Source organism: Netta rufina, assembly GCF_964035555.1.
Source record: "Netta rufina genome assembly, chromosome: 3".
In the NCBI taxonomy this organism is placed as follows: domain Eukaryota; kingdom Metazoa; phylum Chordata; class Aves; order Anseriformes; family Anatidae; genus Netta; species Netta rufina.
In genome coordinates this window covers 85575381-85592998 of record NC_140125.1, presented here as the reverse complement: position 1 = coordinate 85592998, position 17618 = coordinate 85575381, and the positions used below count along the sequence as shown (strand labels likewise).

Below are 17618 nucleotides of genomic sequence, written 5' to 3'. Positions count from 1 at the left end.
GCCCATATTGATCACTGGGGTACTCGTTTCTGGCCTCCAACTAGACTTTGCACCACTGACTACTATGCTCTGAGCCTGGCTGTTCAGAGTTTTGGATCCACCTCCCTGTTTGCTCATCCAGCCCATACATCAGCAGCTTCTCTATGAGGATCCTACAGGGGAAAGTCCAAACTTACTGAAGTCCAGGAAGACAGTATTCACGGCTACCCCCTTGTTCATCAGGCTGGTGATTTCATTATAGAAGCTTATGAGGTTGGTCAGGAATGATTTCCCCTTGGTGAATCCATGCTGACCGAAACAATAGTAAAAGACAACTCCCTGTTATTTAAATACTTAAACAGGGAAATGTTTTCCTGAGGTTTGAAAATCCTTCCACTGTACATTTAAGAGAAAGATACAGAAATACTTTCTTTAGTGGTAAATCCATTTGCACTCCATCCCTAGAGCAAAGCTAAGGGTGAATTTAGACAGAAGTTCATTTCAGAAACAGTGCAACAGACATGATTTCTCTGTTGGTAGGAAGGCGAGGCAGTGGGAGGATGGCAACAGAAGTTTTGCTGTCTTGACAATCCAGTGTCTTCAGCAAATTAAGGACATGCTTTCTAATCAACTGGTTATACCAAAGAACTTTGGACACTTTCTTTTTTGTTTATTTATTTATTAGTTGTCATTCTTTGACATGATGAATACTTACAGCAGTATGTTAAAAAAGGTACAGTTAAGTCTCTTGGCATCACTGCATAGCAGTCACAGCATTTTCACACAATCTAGTGCTTCCTTTCAGAATGATGCATATGGCATATATACGCACATATGGGGGCTGATTCTTGGTCCCAGTGAAGTTGGTGGGACCAGTGTTTGGCCCGTAGAGTTGTACAAGATATGTGAATATGTATATATAAAATGCTTTACAATAAACATGACATATACAATCTTGAATTCAAAGATAAGCAGAATATATTTTACATCCAAGTCAAACTTATGCTCTGCACTTAAAGTTTATGTACCTAAAATATTGGATGGATTATAGAAACAAATAATACAATAATAGTTTGCACCAATCAAGGTATTTTGGATACATATTCATGATATTCATGGCATGAAGCTTGCCGTGTGTGTGTTTTTTAATATTATTATTTTATTATTATTTTATTTGGGTTTTGGCATGTCTTTTTTTTTTTTTTGGATTTGCAGGATCTTAATTCAAATTTAAGTATTAGCTCTGTAGACCATGAGCTGGGGGTGGTGGCATCAGGAGGGGAATGGGAGAACCTTATGGACAGCTTAGCTGAGTAACTTAGAATGTAAGGCTATAAATTATGTATGTTATCCTGACTGATACCTGAAAATAAAAAAGTGACTACTTGAGTGTTTCTCCTTTTCAAGAGAGTCAATTCGGAAGGGCTCACATGCATTCTGTCTGTTTTGCTGCAAACTTCTAATAGTTCAATCAGAGCTTAGAAAAGCTGGTGAGATAACTATGCAGTTTGAAAACTGGTTTATTACATTTACTGTGGTAGCAGCCTTCTCACTGATCATACTGTGACTTTGCTTTTTTTTTTTTTCCCCACAAAAACCGATACTTCATACAAAAAATATCAATGTGTTCAATACTAGGTTAGACAGAACTGCAGATCCTCCATAGACTCTACTTAATGGCACCTATTCCTCTGTCTGTGTTTTTCAAAAGCACACATTTTTCATACTCCTTTTTTTTTTCCCTGTTTTGGTTGGTGGCCAGAATGTTGACCCTTAGAAATGCAAAGGCTGGTCAAACCTTTACTTAATGAAAGTGCATACGTATGCATTATTTTAACCATGCTAAAAAATTCACTTATCACCACTCTTTTTTAAAAGAAAAATAAAATAATTATTTACACAGAATTTGTCTCTGATGAAACAAACTCCGCATTTAAAGAAACCGAGTTTTAATCAAGTGAATTGTATTTGTGTGGCTTAGTTAGTGTGTTAAGCTCTTGTTTTTACTGATTCTCTGCTTCCTTCATTACATATATGAAAAGCCTAACTATTTTAAAACTGCAGAACCTTTTAGCTGCACTGTCCCAGTAAGAAAGAGAAATAATTTACATGGCCTTTCGGTAAAATGGCTAATAGGGCTGACAGCACAAACATCCATATACTTGATATATCTGCATATAAATTTTTCCACTCAGTTCATCCAGCATTCTGTTGATATTCTGGGGAGAAATCCCAGCACCGAAATATCCTCCAAACCAGGGAATACCAAGCATGTATCACAACAGCATATACTGAGCACTGGTGCTGTTGAATTGGCCATATCAGGTCTGATTTGCCGTCGTCTGTGGGAAATCAAACAATAGCATTTTGCCTTACAGACCCCAATGAATCTCATTGCCAGACATCTGCTGCCAGAGCCTAATTTTTCAGCTCACTTCTGTTTAGAGCACCTGAGGCAAATTGGTCCAGACCCAGTCTTGTGTAATGGGTTTGGCTTACAACTACAGAAGCATTTCTGGAGGCACCCTGAACCTATTTCAAATGTTGTTTCATTAGACAAGGTGATTGAAATCTAGCAAGTATGCTTGGTGTACCCAAACCCTCACCCCCAAACAAACAAAAGAAAAACCAAAAAACCCCACAAAAACTGAAGCCAACAAACCCCCAACCCCCCAACCAACCAAACCAACGACAACAACAAAAAACCCTGTTCATTTTAAGAGCAGCTTTTCAAAGTTTATTAGGAAGCTTTAACTTGGTGAGAGCAGTCTCGTAATAGGCCCCATAGGCTCTAATTACAGAAAAGGTCTTGGTTGTACTGTAGCTATAGCAGATCTTGATGTGCACTAAGCTCTCCTGTTGGACCTATTTTTTGGAAGCTCCTCAGGAACAGCACAACAATGTGTCTGTCAAGAGCTTTTTATGCTGCTAGATGCCAGGTTTATTTAACTAAACCTCAGAACATTTTTAAAAATTCTTTGAACTAGATGGAAAATGGCTTCAATTTCTTAGTAAAAAGGCAAAACAAGGGAAATGATATTCTTTTGTAGGTACTTAAGTGCTTGTAGGCAGCACATTATACTGCTTGTATAATGTCCTAATAATTGTCCTAAATCTGTCAGAAGGAAAGATATATCTAAAAAGCCATAAAGCGGTGATACTCCCACCCCCACCATCAGGTGGTTAAAAAGGCGTTTATGTCCTATAGTTAGAAATAATTTTATTCTACAACAACTCCCTCTCTTTGATGGTTATCGTACTTCTAATATGTGAGTCCCATTTAGAAGAGGGAGGAAGGAGAATGTTTTCTACCACTTACAGCTTATAAAATGGTAGAGGAGAAGAAAAGCATCTCTCCCAAGATGCTTTGTTTTCTCATAGTTAGTGATTTCACCTTCCTATTTCACTGGATTTCAGTCCCTTTCTCTGAAGATACATGTCCAATTAATTAGTAGGCTAAATCATCCCTTACTAAACCTTATGCTTTTTGTTTTCCTTTAAACATATTAGTCACCTTATGTGCACAAAATTTTTGTCTAACAAAGTCAATGTTCCCTGCAATGGAAAAAAAATTCTACATCTCCCTTGCACTTCTTTAAGTGAGCATTATCTTCTCAAACACCTTCTAGTGCCTATTTAAGTGCTTTCTTTGTTGGCCTGTCCAAAGTAATCGTGTCCAAACATGATTATATGGACAGATATTTTGTAAAAGAGTTATACTGATTTGATGTACTGGGGGCTTACAACAACATTGCACTTTGACTGAATACAATTAGTTTTTTCTGGGGGCAGGGGAGAGGGCAATCACTTTGGTGCAATACAGTAGTGTCCAAGAATGCAATCTCATTGAAACGATTGAAGCTTAAGGAAAGCTTTACAGAAGAATATCTGATCTGAGGTTATGACATAGATAAGGCCATGTATCTTTCAAAAACAAAGAGAACATAGGGTTCATAGAATTCCTCAGCTATTACGGTAGGTAAAAGGATTTTTCTTAACAGATTGCCTGGAAAGTATTTTATTTCCTTCAGTGAGTGAGACAGATCTAGCAGTCTGTTGAAGATTTTTTGTTTTATTTTATAAATTAAAAAAAAATATAAATGCATTTAGATGCCAGCTATCTAAGTAGGGAATGTGGGGGAGAATATCAGCTACACTACAACATCACTCGAGAAAACAATCGGACTCCAGAATTACTAGAATGTCGTGCTTTGTAGATCACTATGCTATTTAATAGAAATTCACACTCTAGAATAAATGTTAGTTGTGTTGAATTGTCATATTATGTGGTGTTGCTGTGGGGTTTTGGCTTTTACCTTTCTGTTTGTTTGTTTTTTGAACTTAAACTTCAGGCTCTGTGAAGCATTTGCCTAGACTGAATGTGCAAGGTGCCATGAATTAACAGCACGGACCCATATGGAATGTGTTTGAAGTTTTCAAGAAGTTATCCTCCCAGACTTCATTCCTTAATGACCTTTGATACACCTTTGATAGTGGAAAGGCAGTTCAGAATCATAATCGTATGGTTTTGGCAGCTATCAGAAAATGAAGGATGCTAAAAGTTAAGGCTTTTATCCACAAACAATGGTGTATATTAATAAACTCTATACCATATTTACAAATGCTTTCTCTTGTATTAAAACTAACAGTATTCTGTTCACAGTGCCAATGTTTTTACAGGTAGCAATCCCACAGTACTCCAGTATTTTGGCATGGGAATCAGTAGCGCTTCGTATTTACAGAAAATGTACACGTATGAATATAAACATGTTACTTGAAACAGTACTCAAAAGATAGATCTGTTCATGTTTTAAAGGTTTAGACTGTACAACACCTTCCCTTTCATTTGCGAGGGAATACTGTTCCTTGCAATGAGAAGATGCCTGTCTTTTATCCAAAGTGGCATAAAAATGATTACCAAAATGAGCCTTGTTACACTGGAGTTGTGTATATGGAGAGTAACTTCAGTCCAAGGTTTATAGATCTGTTTAGTGCACAGAATACAAAAGTTAAAAAGGTTTTTATTTTAATTACTAAAATAACCAGATTCTCTCTGCCCTCTGTGAGCGCTGTCTCACTCAACCAGTGTCCTCTGGGTTCTGAAGATGCTGGTGGTTTAATGTGCAGCCCAGCTGCCAGACTGGAAAGTGTATGGTGCTCTGGGCCTATATACATATGTCACAGTATGACTCATGGTAAATGAATACATAACCAAGAGTGCCACTATCTCCTCTGTTTTCTCAGTAATCTTCCCTGCTTCATGGCAGCAGTAACTGGCCCGGCTTCAGTACTGCTGGCTGGGACTCCGCATTCAGGCAGTTCGTGATCAGAAGTGACGAATGGCATCAGGCATGCGCAGAACGAAGAGGGGGAGAGGAAGATGAAGGAGATCCAGAAAGGAACCCAGCAGAACCGTGGGTTTGTTCATGAGGACCCTTACAGCTTCTGCTTTGCTGTTTCTTCCCTTTCCATGGTCTTGACAACAGGCTCTTAGCTCCCCGGGGTTTTGCTTGCTGCTGTGATCAAGACAGAGATAGCAGTGCTATAAGGAAAAGTGCAAAGCTGCCACTAAGGAGTCTCTTCTTCATTTAAAGTCTGTTCCTGGCTGCCAGTCACTTGACCTGAGTGGTCATTGCTCCTACTACTGCTGTGTTGCTTATGGAGCAAACTCCTCCACTTGGCCTTGTTCCTCCTGAGATGGTTTAGCATATTTTCAGATAAGGGGGTATCTCCTGTAAACTGGGCCCACCTCTCAAAGAGTGGCTCTACAATGTACGTCATGAACCCTGGGGAAAGAAAGTACAGCAGGTGAGGAACAAATTCATTCCCTGAGGGCATTTCCCCAGAGAGTGCCTCAAGAGAATACAGCAATACAAGTAGCAAAAACCTTGAAGAGAAGTAACAATAAACCCTCCAGCAGTTGTCAGCTTCTCTTGAAACTGGCAACTTCTGACCAACACTTATAATGAAGGTCTGGATCTATCTGTATGTGTAAATAAAGTCAGAGACAATCCTACTCTGAGATTTCAAATTAGAAAGTAACCTACGTACAATCACATGTGATGGTTGTGATTTTTTTCCATACATATTAGAATGACCTCTTTTTTCCTATGTAATGATTCTTTTTATTGAATGGTTGGTTTGGACAGGTTTCTTTTTTATTTAGGTTGAGAGAGCTGAGAATGGGCTGTAGTGGTGTCTGGGCACCATCATGTACCTGAGGTCATCACTACAAAAGCAGTGAGTGCTGCTGTGGCTATTCTGCTTCCCATTCCAGAGCTTTCCGGGCGTGTATTAACTTGAGGGCTTCTGTATGCTACGCTGTATGTCATAGATGCCTTTTGTACTGCAGAGTGCAGACAAGGACAGTGCTTGAAATTTGTGCGCTGACCTTTACTGTCACATGGGAAGACTATGCCACAGCTTCTCTGCGTCAGAAAGGTTTGTCTATTCTGACCCACAGGGGAATGGCTTTAACTTTGGGATGGCTTTTGTACGAGTACAGCCGACAACACCTACTCTATGCAGGGGTGGCTTGTATTTAAGTGAGTTGTTACAAAATCTCTTTGATAGAAGAAAACAAATGCAAACGCTTTTAAGATTTAAACTGCAGTTTGATTCCAACAAAAAGGAGCTCAGAAAAAAAACAAATGTTTTAAAAACAGCTGTTTTCTTGTTGTATGGGTACAGAGAAAATGTAGTAGGTTTATTTGCACATCATGTCTTACGTGTCTGTAGGCTGCTGTAACCTTTATATGGTTGGGTTTATAATTGTGAAATGGCTGGACAGGCCTGACACAAAATGAAATTGCTATCTGGGGCTTGCTGCAAACCCTGTGGTTGGTGTCTGAGGTCTGCCGGGTTCTTCTAGTTAAAGAACATTGACATCCATGTCAGGACTGTTAGCCGAGTTGCCAGCATGAATGGAAGAGAAACTGTGCAGCTTCATGGGGAGTGAGCAGTGCAGGTGGGACTGGGGGAAGCTCAGGGTGGGTAGCTGTGACCTGAGGTGGCTCTAAACTGTAAGCTGTGGCTAACTTTGCTGTATATATACATATATTATTTTTTTTTTTGCTGCTCCTAAATGAATTATTTATGTGGATGAGCCCTGTTTAAGTTTTATTGGGTGTTTGAACCTAGCTGCAGTAAAGTTTTTACATCAGTTAAGCTGAACCTGATCTCTCTAGTAAAGTGAATCAGCTTTGCCCAAGCAATTATGTGAGAGAAAAAGCCCACCAGTATTGTCTATTATCAGACAATTTATTTTAAATAATTGTTTCTGCCTCATGTTTTTTTTCTGGCAGGGGGAAAGGAAGATGAACACCTTAGCAGCACTTGTGAGACACCTTAGCAGCTGTGAGACAGGTAGTATTGCATAGCTACACAGCTGTCTACTTAGCATCCTGTGCATATGGTGTGAAACTGCAGATACATTTATGGGAACACCAACTGCAAGCTAACCACTGGGCTGCTGAGAGTTTTCTGCAAACACTGCCCTGGGGTCATGCTCCCTGCTTGAGATCAATCTGCTGTCCTGCACAGGGAGGCTGTGGGGATGTCAAGGTGCAACAAGAGGGAAGAAGTGAAAATTGCTCAGTGCTCTACAGGGTTTGTGGAGGACAAGTTAAAGTGTTGAAAAAAGATGGGAAGATGGAGAAACTTGTGTCCTGACTTCTTGCCCCTAAATCTCCAGAGAACTGCTACTAGGGGAACAATGAATATGGTCTGAAGGCTCTTAATGAATCAGTCATCTTTTCACCTCCTGCTCCCGATTCTGCAGCAACCTGCTACTGCAGGAGCATTGTGATATGGAGTGTTCATGAAGAATCTGTGGGAAACTGGACAGAAAAATTATGGTGACACCACTTTAAACTGGAATGCTTCTCAGTATGCTCGACTGTTGTGGGGATGCTTTCTCTCATCATCGCAAATAACAAAACTGCTCCGTTGAAATAAGCTTGCACCTGGCTGATCATCCTCGAGGTAAGGTCATGTGTCATCTCATGAAGTCAATCCTAGATCAAGTGTTCAGGATTCACAAAGTTGACCTTGGCTGTTGATTCACTGGGTTTATGTCACAGATGGATTTTATTGCATATCGTGTTTCAGTTTCTGTTTGAGCTTGTGCCATACTGTGATAAACATGAAGAGAACAGGATGAAGCTAAAACTTACCTATTTGTATGCTTGGTATTGTATCCTTCTGCTGATTACAAAGAGGACTTATTTCCAGTTCAAATTTTTGTTCCAGGTCACCTACAATGTAAAAAGAAAATAATTTGCTGCCACTTATGTCTGTTCTCCATACCTACATCAGACTTGTATGGTGACTGCAACTATGTGGATTTAATCAGTTGTAGTCTTGCACCAATGAAAACCATGTTAGATGTCTAAGTACTTTCATTTTTTGGACTTTTTTTTTAAGCATCAGAGAAACTAAGCAAGCATAGAAAGAAAAATATCTCTAAGGAAAGGTGAGTTTTGAAAGAACTTTAAATGTGAACACTTAAGTGTTCTGAGGACCTTCATTTTAAAAATAGCCCCTCTCACTTCCTACTAGAAAACTTCAGAAAACATATTCTAGAAAAAAAATCCTCATCTTGGTTAGTATGGTTGTGTGAGTTGCTCTTGTGTGCTTGTGAAAATTGCTGTTAAAGGCCAGCTCAATGGAGCCTGGAAGTACAGACTCTTTCCTAGCCACAGTATGGTAGTGATGAGACCTGCTACCTATAAGCTAAGCTGTGCTGCTTGTCCTTTTTATTTACTAATATATTTAATAATAAGGATGTTGTGAGTGCTGTTTAGAAGAAACATTCCCATAAATCAGACAAAACATTACATTCAACCTCAAAATAAACATTTTGCTTCAAATCCACTGATTTTGTTTAAAAGCTTTTTTTAATTGTCCCCTCTGATTTTTGACTTAAATGGTTTAGTGCTGGTTGGCCTCTATAGCCCAGTACACACTATGTGCATTTTTAAGCTTTCCCCTTCTCCTCCCTGCAGCATGAAATAGCTTCTTAAATGTAAGTGAGGGGCGTATTTTCAGTTTTAACTAGATACTTAGGAAATACCAGGGAAATGTTTTGAGCTTCACAAACAATCAAAAGGAACTATTCATCAACACTGAGACAAAGTGAGTTTATGTTTCCAAATGTGCAGCTTGTTTGTTCTCTTCTTCCCTTCTACCCACTTCAAGAAATCTTTGACAGATAAAAGAGAACTCCAGTGATGTAAGTATACTGGGTTCCAAATGGTTTGCATGTATGGCTCAAACTGTACCAACATCTTGTCTTTGACAAGCCATTTAATTGAGAAAGACAAGATTTTTCTTAGCATGGTAAGAACTTACTTAAAGGATGGTCCTTTTTTTTTTTTTTTTTTTTTTTTTTTTTTTGTGTGTGTTCCAAGTTGCTAGAAAAGTAACTGCATGAATTGGTTGCTGAGAACTCTCACGCTGGGGAAAACCTTTCAACCAATGTTACAACCTCTAGAGAAACTGAGCATGAATATCGTTTAAACATGAGCCATTTTCTTGAATCTTGTTCCTTGCCAATTCCAGCTTTATATAAACAAATCAAGTTGCATTATGTTCCCTCTGTTCCTAACTGACTTTTGAAATGCCCATTCAAATGATCCACTTTTAAGCTTTTTGCTGTACAGAGATCCTTGAATTTATTAGGATCAGTTTAAGCTATTTTTCTATGAAAGGTTTGCATTAGGAATTGTTCAGGGAACAGCTGATCCCTACAAATCTAACTGAGGTGTATATTTTATTTACTGACATGTGTAGATGCACCAGATGATTGGAAAATCAGGGTTTAAGTCTATTTAAATGGCATTAGAAACATTTCATACAAAAAAAAATTCAAACTTCTGTATACAGCAGGAAGATTAATCAATGCATTAATTATCTGCCTCATCTACAGTTAAAATTCTGACCATGAGCTATGGTTTCCAAATACCAACCTTAGTGACAAAAAAATACCTCTGTGCCTCAGCATTGTGTGTAAGGGGGTAACGAGGTCTACAAGAATATGTTTTTAAGTGGTAATGGTATCTAAATACAATATTTATTGTTTTTTTTTTTTTTTTTTTTTTTTGTATCACCAAGATTACACAGCCACCAGTGACAGTCAAACCATTGCTTCTGTAGGTTCTCCCACATAATTGCCCTTTTCCCCCTTGTTACAGCTCTAGCTGGTCTTGTATGCTCATGTCCCCTTTCAGAGGTATGTTATAAAAGTTTTACTAATGCATCTTGAGTCTTAGGGAAAAAGCTTAAGTTTGTAAGAGCTGAGATTGCTGTCTTTCACAGCATTGTCCCTCAGTACTCCCCAATGGTGAGATTTCAGACAACTGGGACCCTGTCCTCATGTTAGATATTGATTATGCCTTGGCTATACATCTGACTAAATAAACCTGCATCTTGCAAGTTGCTTATGTTGCTTCAAAAGCATCAAAGACGTTTCACCAGCTTGAACTGATGCTGGCTAAAAATTAACTTGTTGAACTATTTGTCCTTGTTCGTTAATGTTCCGGACTAACTGTACTAGGTACCAGCCCAAATGTGGCTTAACTCAGTACTGCAGAGTTTTAAGTGAATTGAGTACTTCATTGTGTGCTCTTCCAGTGTTTGTACCACTTGCCTTAGGCTCTCAGGATGCTGCAAACAAAGAATTTAGCAGTGATTAAACTCTGCTGCACCCTGTCCGTGTTGTAGCACAGCATGACCTTGCCTTTGCAGATAGAGCCAAATGGTGCAATTACTGTGTTTAAAAAAGGCCCTGCATGACTGAGTTCTCCGCAGGGGTCTGAAAGCATTTGCAATAGGTTCTAGCAGAGCGTTGGCTTGCCTACTTTGGCCATTTGAAACATGTTAGGGAAGCTTACTGTGCTGGGAACTGAATTTGAACTCTTTCTCTGTGTTTCTATGCAGAAGAGTGTGTCATATCTGGGAAACACGGAGGCTGAGCCTCTTGTAGGAGTTGTGAGAGTCTGAAAAGTGAGATAAAATGCAGTCGCTAGCGGTATGATGCTGGCGCAGTTTCAGCTCACAAGAGCTAACGACGGCTGTAGGGTTCTCAGCGAGGAACCAAGCCGTGGGCTCTTCAGCAAAATTCAAGAGCTGAGGCACGGCACAGCTCTGCCTCCCTCCTGCTAGAAGAGCAGCTGGGTCACGTAAATCCTCACTGCTCCTCTGCTCCGCCTTCCTTTCCAGATGAGGCAGTGTGTCCGTGCAACTGCTTGTCCTTGAGGAAGATTTCAAGGCAAAGGGCTGAATGCTCCCTGCCAGGGTCAGCCCTCTGTCCTGCTGCACACCGTGCCTGAGAGCAGGCGGGGAAGGGGCTGACCTTGCCGGTAGAACTCCTCGCAGACTCGCTCGCTCCACTGTTTGCTCAGGTCCCACAGCCGGCACGGGTTGCAGATGTCAGCACACTTGAGCGCAATCTGAAAGCAAAGGGGAAAAGCAGAGGTGAGACAAGAAATTATCTAGCAGGGCTTCCAACAGTCGTGAAACTCTCAGGCCTCACCAGTGATGGTGGGAAGGGTTAAGATCACCTTTGGGATACTGAGCCTCACCCAAAGCTGCCTTTTGAGGAAAGAGCATTTACTTAAGCTGCAAACAAACCTTTCATTCAGCCCTCTGCTTTACTGTAGTGAGAACAAGAGGAGGGCCAAATTCCAAGATGGCAAAGTCTTTTGGATATCCCTTGAAAGGAGTAAGCCAACAAAAGCTTCAGGTTGGCTCCTGCCGATTGCCTGGCTCAGCATCCGTGAGTGATGATGAGGGAAGGAAGAGCCAAGCTGGTGTAAGGCTGTTTGGGCGTTGTTCCTCTGTGGTCTCAGTGAGTGACCTTGCATCTCGCTTCAGCTACACTTCATTTTAATGTCCACGTGCTTTTCCTTACAAAGCACAGGGCCCTGTGCACCGCCTCTGGCTTGGTTTCACTTAGTTAACCAGGGCTATTAAGTGCTTTGTAGGGGAATGAGTACAGGAGGGCAGAAGAATTTTAAAATCATGTAACTGCTTCATAAAGCGAGCTATGTAATGGTCCATCCATTACTGCCTTGGAACAAGATGTTGTGTACCTCACTTCTTCCTAGATAGACTGAACACAGTCAGTTAGTTTGACAGAGGACAGAATTCATTCTGGCACCTGGAGAGGAAAACATAAGAAATATTTCCTGTATAAATTCAGACCTGTGAACTGGAGGAGAGAAGTCTCCAAAGTAACTTTTCTTTCTGGATTAAATTGATTAGCCTTAATGTTACTGTGTACTTAAAAGAGCATTCCAACCATTCTTAACCTATCCTGACCAGTCTAGAATTCTTGATTTTTTTTTTTCTTTCACAAATAATCCACCAAACAAGTAAATCTCACTATGTCTCTGTCCGAGTTTTTATCTGTCTTCAAGAAAGTGCACAAGGAATTTTTTTTGCCATAGTTGAGATCTGTAATCCCTGTGCCTCTGGCATTTGCACAACTTTCTTGCCTAATCTGTCCAGAAATATGATAAACCCATCGTCCTGCCCTGCACAGGCCGTGCAGGAATCTGACAGAAGGCCGTGTTTCTTGGAGGACAGACGAGCAGATTGCTACATTTCCCACGCTTCTGGAGGGGGAAGAATTAACAGATCAGCACTTCTTTCCCTGCAGCTGTCACCTTTCCCGTAACCTCAACAAAGTGATAACGTGTAGATGTTTGTTTTGTAAATGACAACGCTCACTTTAACTCCTTTGTGCACTTAAGAGGCAAATTGATGTCAGTTCTCCCCAGAAGCATGTATATACAGCTACTTTAATCCCAATAATGCTTTAATAGGTAGAGGTTTACTCTGAAGGGCCTGTTAATGACTGCAGCTTAGCTGGGAGAATCCATTTGATTTTTAAATAAAACATGGTTTCTTCATTAGCTACAATTCAATGGCGAAGCCCCTGCTGCCATGGCAACAGCTGCCTCTGCAGCAGCACTTTCTGAACATCAGTCGCAGGACCAGGGCTTGGGCACCTGGTGTCAGCCTGCCTTGGAAGAGCACCAAGAAGGGTGCTGCTCTCCTGCCCATCACTAGGAAATAACACCACTGAAGTGACACTTGTCATAGGGAGAATAAAATCGAGGCATTACCTGGGAAGAAATGTAGTGTTCTGGAAATAAATTAGTGGCTTATCATCATTTCTCAGCATATGGCACTCTCCTCCGTCTGTTGCATTGCCAGCTTTTTAACTCAAGGAGCTCACATAAGGAAACATGAGAGGCACCTTATGCTTGTCTGACATGCCAGGTGGCAGAAGCAAAGTGATTATGACACTAGGTAAGGCAGTGCTGTTTTTCAGAAACACTATCCCTATGTTATTCTAACGTGTACTGGGAAATAGCATGAGTTGAAAAATGAGTAAGAAAACAATAGTGGAAAAAAATCATTTTAAAAGTTACCTGAAGCATAAAATGTCTGTCTTGTGCATCCTCCAGTCTCAAATCCTGATTGTCAAGGTGAGATTTCAGGCGGATCAAGAACTCGTTCTGTCTGTTGATGTCTGTTGCCAAGATCAGGGAGCCGAGCTGCTGCTCGATGTCCTGTCTGCAATTAAGGAAAACAAGCCCCTTTAGTCATGATACCACTGAACACTAACAGTGCAAAGCAACCTGCTATGGGCCATAGCTAGCACAAAGTTTCCTCGTTCTTCATGGATCTGATCTCGTCTGCGTGGTCATTCTCTTATGGGGTGGGTAGGGTAAAACTGCTCTAGCTGCCTAAAGGGCTTCAGAAGGAAAGGATAACATGGAAAAAAAAAAGTTTGTATAGGTGGTTCTGACAGCTTCCAAAAAGCTCTAGGAAAGGAAAAATAAACAGGATGGGGCATCTAGAAAAACGGTCATGTTTTACTTCAGCTGCTCGGAGCGGAGTGCTGAATACTGCAACTCTATAGTAGGCCTGAACAGAAGTTGTCAGTCTGATGTGAGGGATTTCTGGAGGAATACGGAGCTTATTGCTTCCAGGCAACTTGTTTACATTCTTGGCAAGGTCACCTGTGATTAAACCCTAGTATTGCAGGCTGTTCATTGGCTCCATCTCCTTTCCTCGGTGGGAAAAGCACTGAACAATACCAGCAGGTAGAAAACGAGCATCACCTTGGCCTAGGTGATGAAGTTGCTTTTTTTTTTCCCCCTCACTTCACCCAGAGAAGGTGAAAACGGAACCCCACACCTCCTCTGCAATATCTGGGATTCCTTAGCAACCTCTAAGCTACTTAACCAACTCCTTGATTTTTCTACCACATGCTTTTTAGTCATTAAATCTTTCCATGTCTGGTTGGTGCTGTGTAAAAGAAAAATGACAATGGATCTGAAAAGGTCTGCTCTGGCTGGGATGCCCAATGTTTCCACTGACCCTGTCCATCCTCATGCTGCAGAAGAGGCAAATTCTTAGAAAATACTTCTGCAGTTTAACTTAGTCTCGTGATTTCATACTGGCACCAAGAGAGAGCAGGATGTTTAGCCTACTCTGAAGTCTGACTTCTCTGCCTGTGTCCTTTTGAGAAGAGCGAAGGAAACCAAGGATTAATTTTTCAGTGATGATTTCTTTCCTCTAGCTGACACTTACGTCACCTCCTTGGGCAGGTGGGCGAGGAGCCGTGATTCTCGAAGCATGCCTATCGTAGATCTCCAGTGATGATTTTCTAGCACTGAAACATTCTGGGATGAATAAAAGGAATACATAAAGGATTAGGTAAGTGCACATGGCACACATACACATTTGCCATATCACTTGATGCCTAGAGCTGGTTGGAAATTGTTTTCTGTAACAAAATGAAAGAGTTTGAGCCTAAAATGTGTGCTTTTTAGCCACTTTTGGGTATGAGGAAGTGCTCTGGATTTCTAGAGTTAAGGACGTTGTGCTTCTAGGTTTCCTAGCTACGGTCAACCCTGGAGTCCTACTCTGCATTTTTCGAGCCCTGCTGTGAACAGAGGAGTTAATCACATCTGAGTGCAAGGTAGCTCACATTCTAAAAGATCTACTAACAAAATAATTAAATCATGATTGCAAAATCTTATCTAGCTTATGGTTTACCTTGTACCAATCCCAAGCTGACTTTTCAGGTTCTACAGTCTGAATGTAGAGCAGACAAGTAAAAGAAAACTGGACTGCCAAACTTCCCCTGAAGTCAGGGAACTGGAAGCTCCTGGCAGTTGCTCAGTGAAAACAAGATACCAGCATCACTAAGCATCTGCAGGATTCAGCAACAGAGTCTGCAACAAATTTTGAGTCCTTGTTTGTTTGCTTCCAACTAAGTGGAAACAAAGTTAGACAGGAAAAACAATAATCCCAGGGAACAGAAACACAGCTTTATAGGTCGTCTGCAAATTATAACAAATTGGGTATCTTGTGTCTGATGATTTCATATTACTGTCCTAACACACAATGCACTTATCAATCATCAGCCATTTAGTCCACAGAATGCTTTCTACCACTGAACAGTTCAGCAATGTAACTTTTTCAGAAACCTCTAGCACAATTTTTACAACTCAAATCTGTTTGCTGCAGTGGCACAGCTCAAAAAAAGACACTCAAATGAACTACTCAGTCCCTGAACACACACAAAAAGCACACAGTACAAATGAGTGTCCCCAGCAATGGGGACACTCTTGGGAGAGTTGCAACATCTTTTGGGTACCATCTGTGGCTTTTTCAGTAGATGAGCACTAGATTCAAACAAGCAAACAACAAACAACCCAACCTTTTGGGCAGGTAGCAGAACAAGGACTCCACCTTGTTGCTACCTTCTAGGAAACTAGCATCAGCATCCCTCTCTCTGGCCACTGTTGGTCTTTGTCTCCTTTCTACACAGTCACACAACTCTGAGCTGTAGCTGAAGTGGTGCTGCTTTTTCCTGTTGGATGTGATGCACAGCTCCACTGCTCCAAGAAGGACTCAGCATTATGTTCACCTTAAGGTTTCCCTTTCCTTCGTTGTTATCCTACTATATGGAACGACCACTGAAACAGAAAAGATTGCCAGTAACCAGATCCAGTTTGCATTTTGACCATCTTTCCAAAATTTTCTTGACATTTAGTGCTCAAAATTACTGCAAAGTTGACAGCACACAAATTTGATTGATTTGCCATTACAATATTTTCTGCACTACGCTCTGCTGCTTTTTGAATTATTGCTTCCCTAATAGAAATTACCGATACAAAAAAAAAAACAAAAAACAAAAACAAACAACAAAAAACAATTTTCCAACCATCAGAACAAGCGAGGCAATGTCTAAATTACTTTTGACAGCAACTCTGTTCACCAGCCAACTTAAATATCCTTCTCGTTTTGCCTAAATACATCAGGATGGACTTTTGCAACCCTTTACCCTGACCAAGAAAAACAAGGGACTACAGTAGGACACGATATCTTTTTTCTTCTTTCACCTTCCTAATCTCAGAGCTGAATCCTGGTACCAGTGGTTGCTCCAGGTTCATGGGCTGCCGTTTTCCTACCCTAAGGTAAAGTAGGCAAACCCTGCCTGGCTGTCACCTTTGGGAAGGCTGATGCTTGCTGCAGACCATGACTGCATGCACAGTTCCTGCAGCTCCCATCTGATGTCCCCAGCCCCTGAAACCTCCTCTCAGCCGAGGTTCCCTGCAGAGCATCCCACGCCCCCACATCCTTTCCAGAGCTGCAGTGGGATAGAGCTCAACAATCCCCACTGGGTTGTCTTCATTTCTCTTCTACCAGTCTGTGATCCTTCAGATACATCCTTCCCTTCTGTGCTTCAGAAGACAGCATGGTTAAAGAGTTTACAACTGACTGATTCAAGTTGACTGATTCAGTCAACTTCCCTGCAAACATTGTGATTTTCTGGGACCTCAGTCTCAGATTCAGCCAACCATGCAAGCTATAGGCCTTTCATAGTGACGAGTAGTCTTTTGAGCTGGGGTTTGTTGACTATAAGATGTATGACTTACACGTTATGCTTAGGGGCCTGATATACCTGGTTGTCAGCATAAGTGTGCAAGCAATTTCTCAAAAGAAACCTAACAAGATGATTACAGAAAGTTCTCTGGGTAGAGAATGCAGAGCAAGCTTGTCTGTGAAACAGATCACACCTGGCTAGCTGAGGAAAAATATGGAATAAAGTTAACTTCAAATCAAAACACTGTAGTTTTATGTGTTAAGTGCCTATGTTGTTGTGTGCTTCCCCCCCCCCCCAAACCCTACCTCCCTTACTGTTTATTGGATGATTTTTCCTGTTTATTCTCCTATCCGTCCTCAACTACAAGAGGAACCCCAAAAGAGGTGTCTTGGATTTTGTTGTCTCCACACCTCTATTGGCAGTATTCACTTCTAGCCACCTTCGCAGAGCACATTGAGAGCTGGGGCTCATTGGCCTCCTCCCTGACAGACCTCATTTTGTTCCTGGAAACTCATTTTCCAGCCCAAATTTGTACCTGCTTTATCATCTCCCCTGTTTCCCCACAAGTGGTCTGGAACTGCTGTACTCGTGAAGAGGAGGACCTGCCAGCGTCTACCATCTCAACACTGCTCCCCTGGGAAGGAAGAAGCACGCTGTTGCTTGCTGGTCCCTGCACACACTTAATTCCCACTTTGGAGCATCGCCCATCTTTGTCAAACAAATGCTT

General features: G+C 41.1%; 1 protein-coding gene across 3 annotated transcripts in view; it reads right to left on the bottom strand.

Moving 5' to 3' along the window:
- Positions 1 to 666: 666 nt before the first annotated feature.
- The window catches only part of PDE7B (phosphodiesterase 7B), a 177516-nt gene continuing 160564 nt past the window's right edge, over positions 667 to 17618 (bottom strand). For all 3 annotated transcript variants that reach the window (XM_084284884.1, XM_084284883.1, XM_084284882.1), the window contains 5 exons: positions 14587 to 14678; positions 13419 to 13563; positions 11333 to 11429; positions 8154 to 8234; positions 667 to 5765 (listed from right to left, as the gene is read on the bottom strand). In XM_084284884.1, coding sequence (XP_084141010.1) covers positions 5548 to 5765; positions 8154 to 8234; positions 11333 to 11429; positions 13419 to 13563; positions 14587 to 14678 — 633 coding nt within the window. In that variant the 3' untranslated portion in view covers positions 667 to 5547. The remainder of the gene's footprint in view (positions 5766 to 8153; positions 8235 to 11332; positions 11430 to 13418; positions 13564 to 14586; positions 14679 to 17618) is intronic.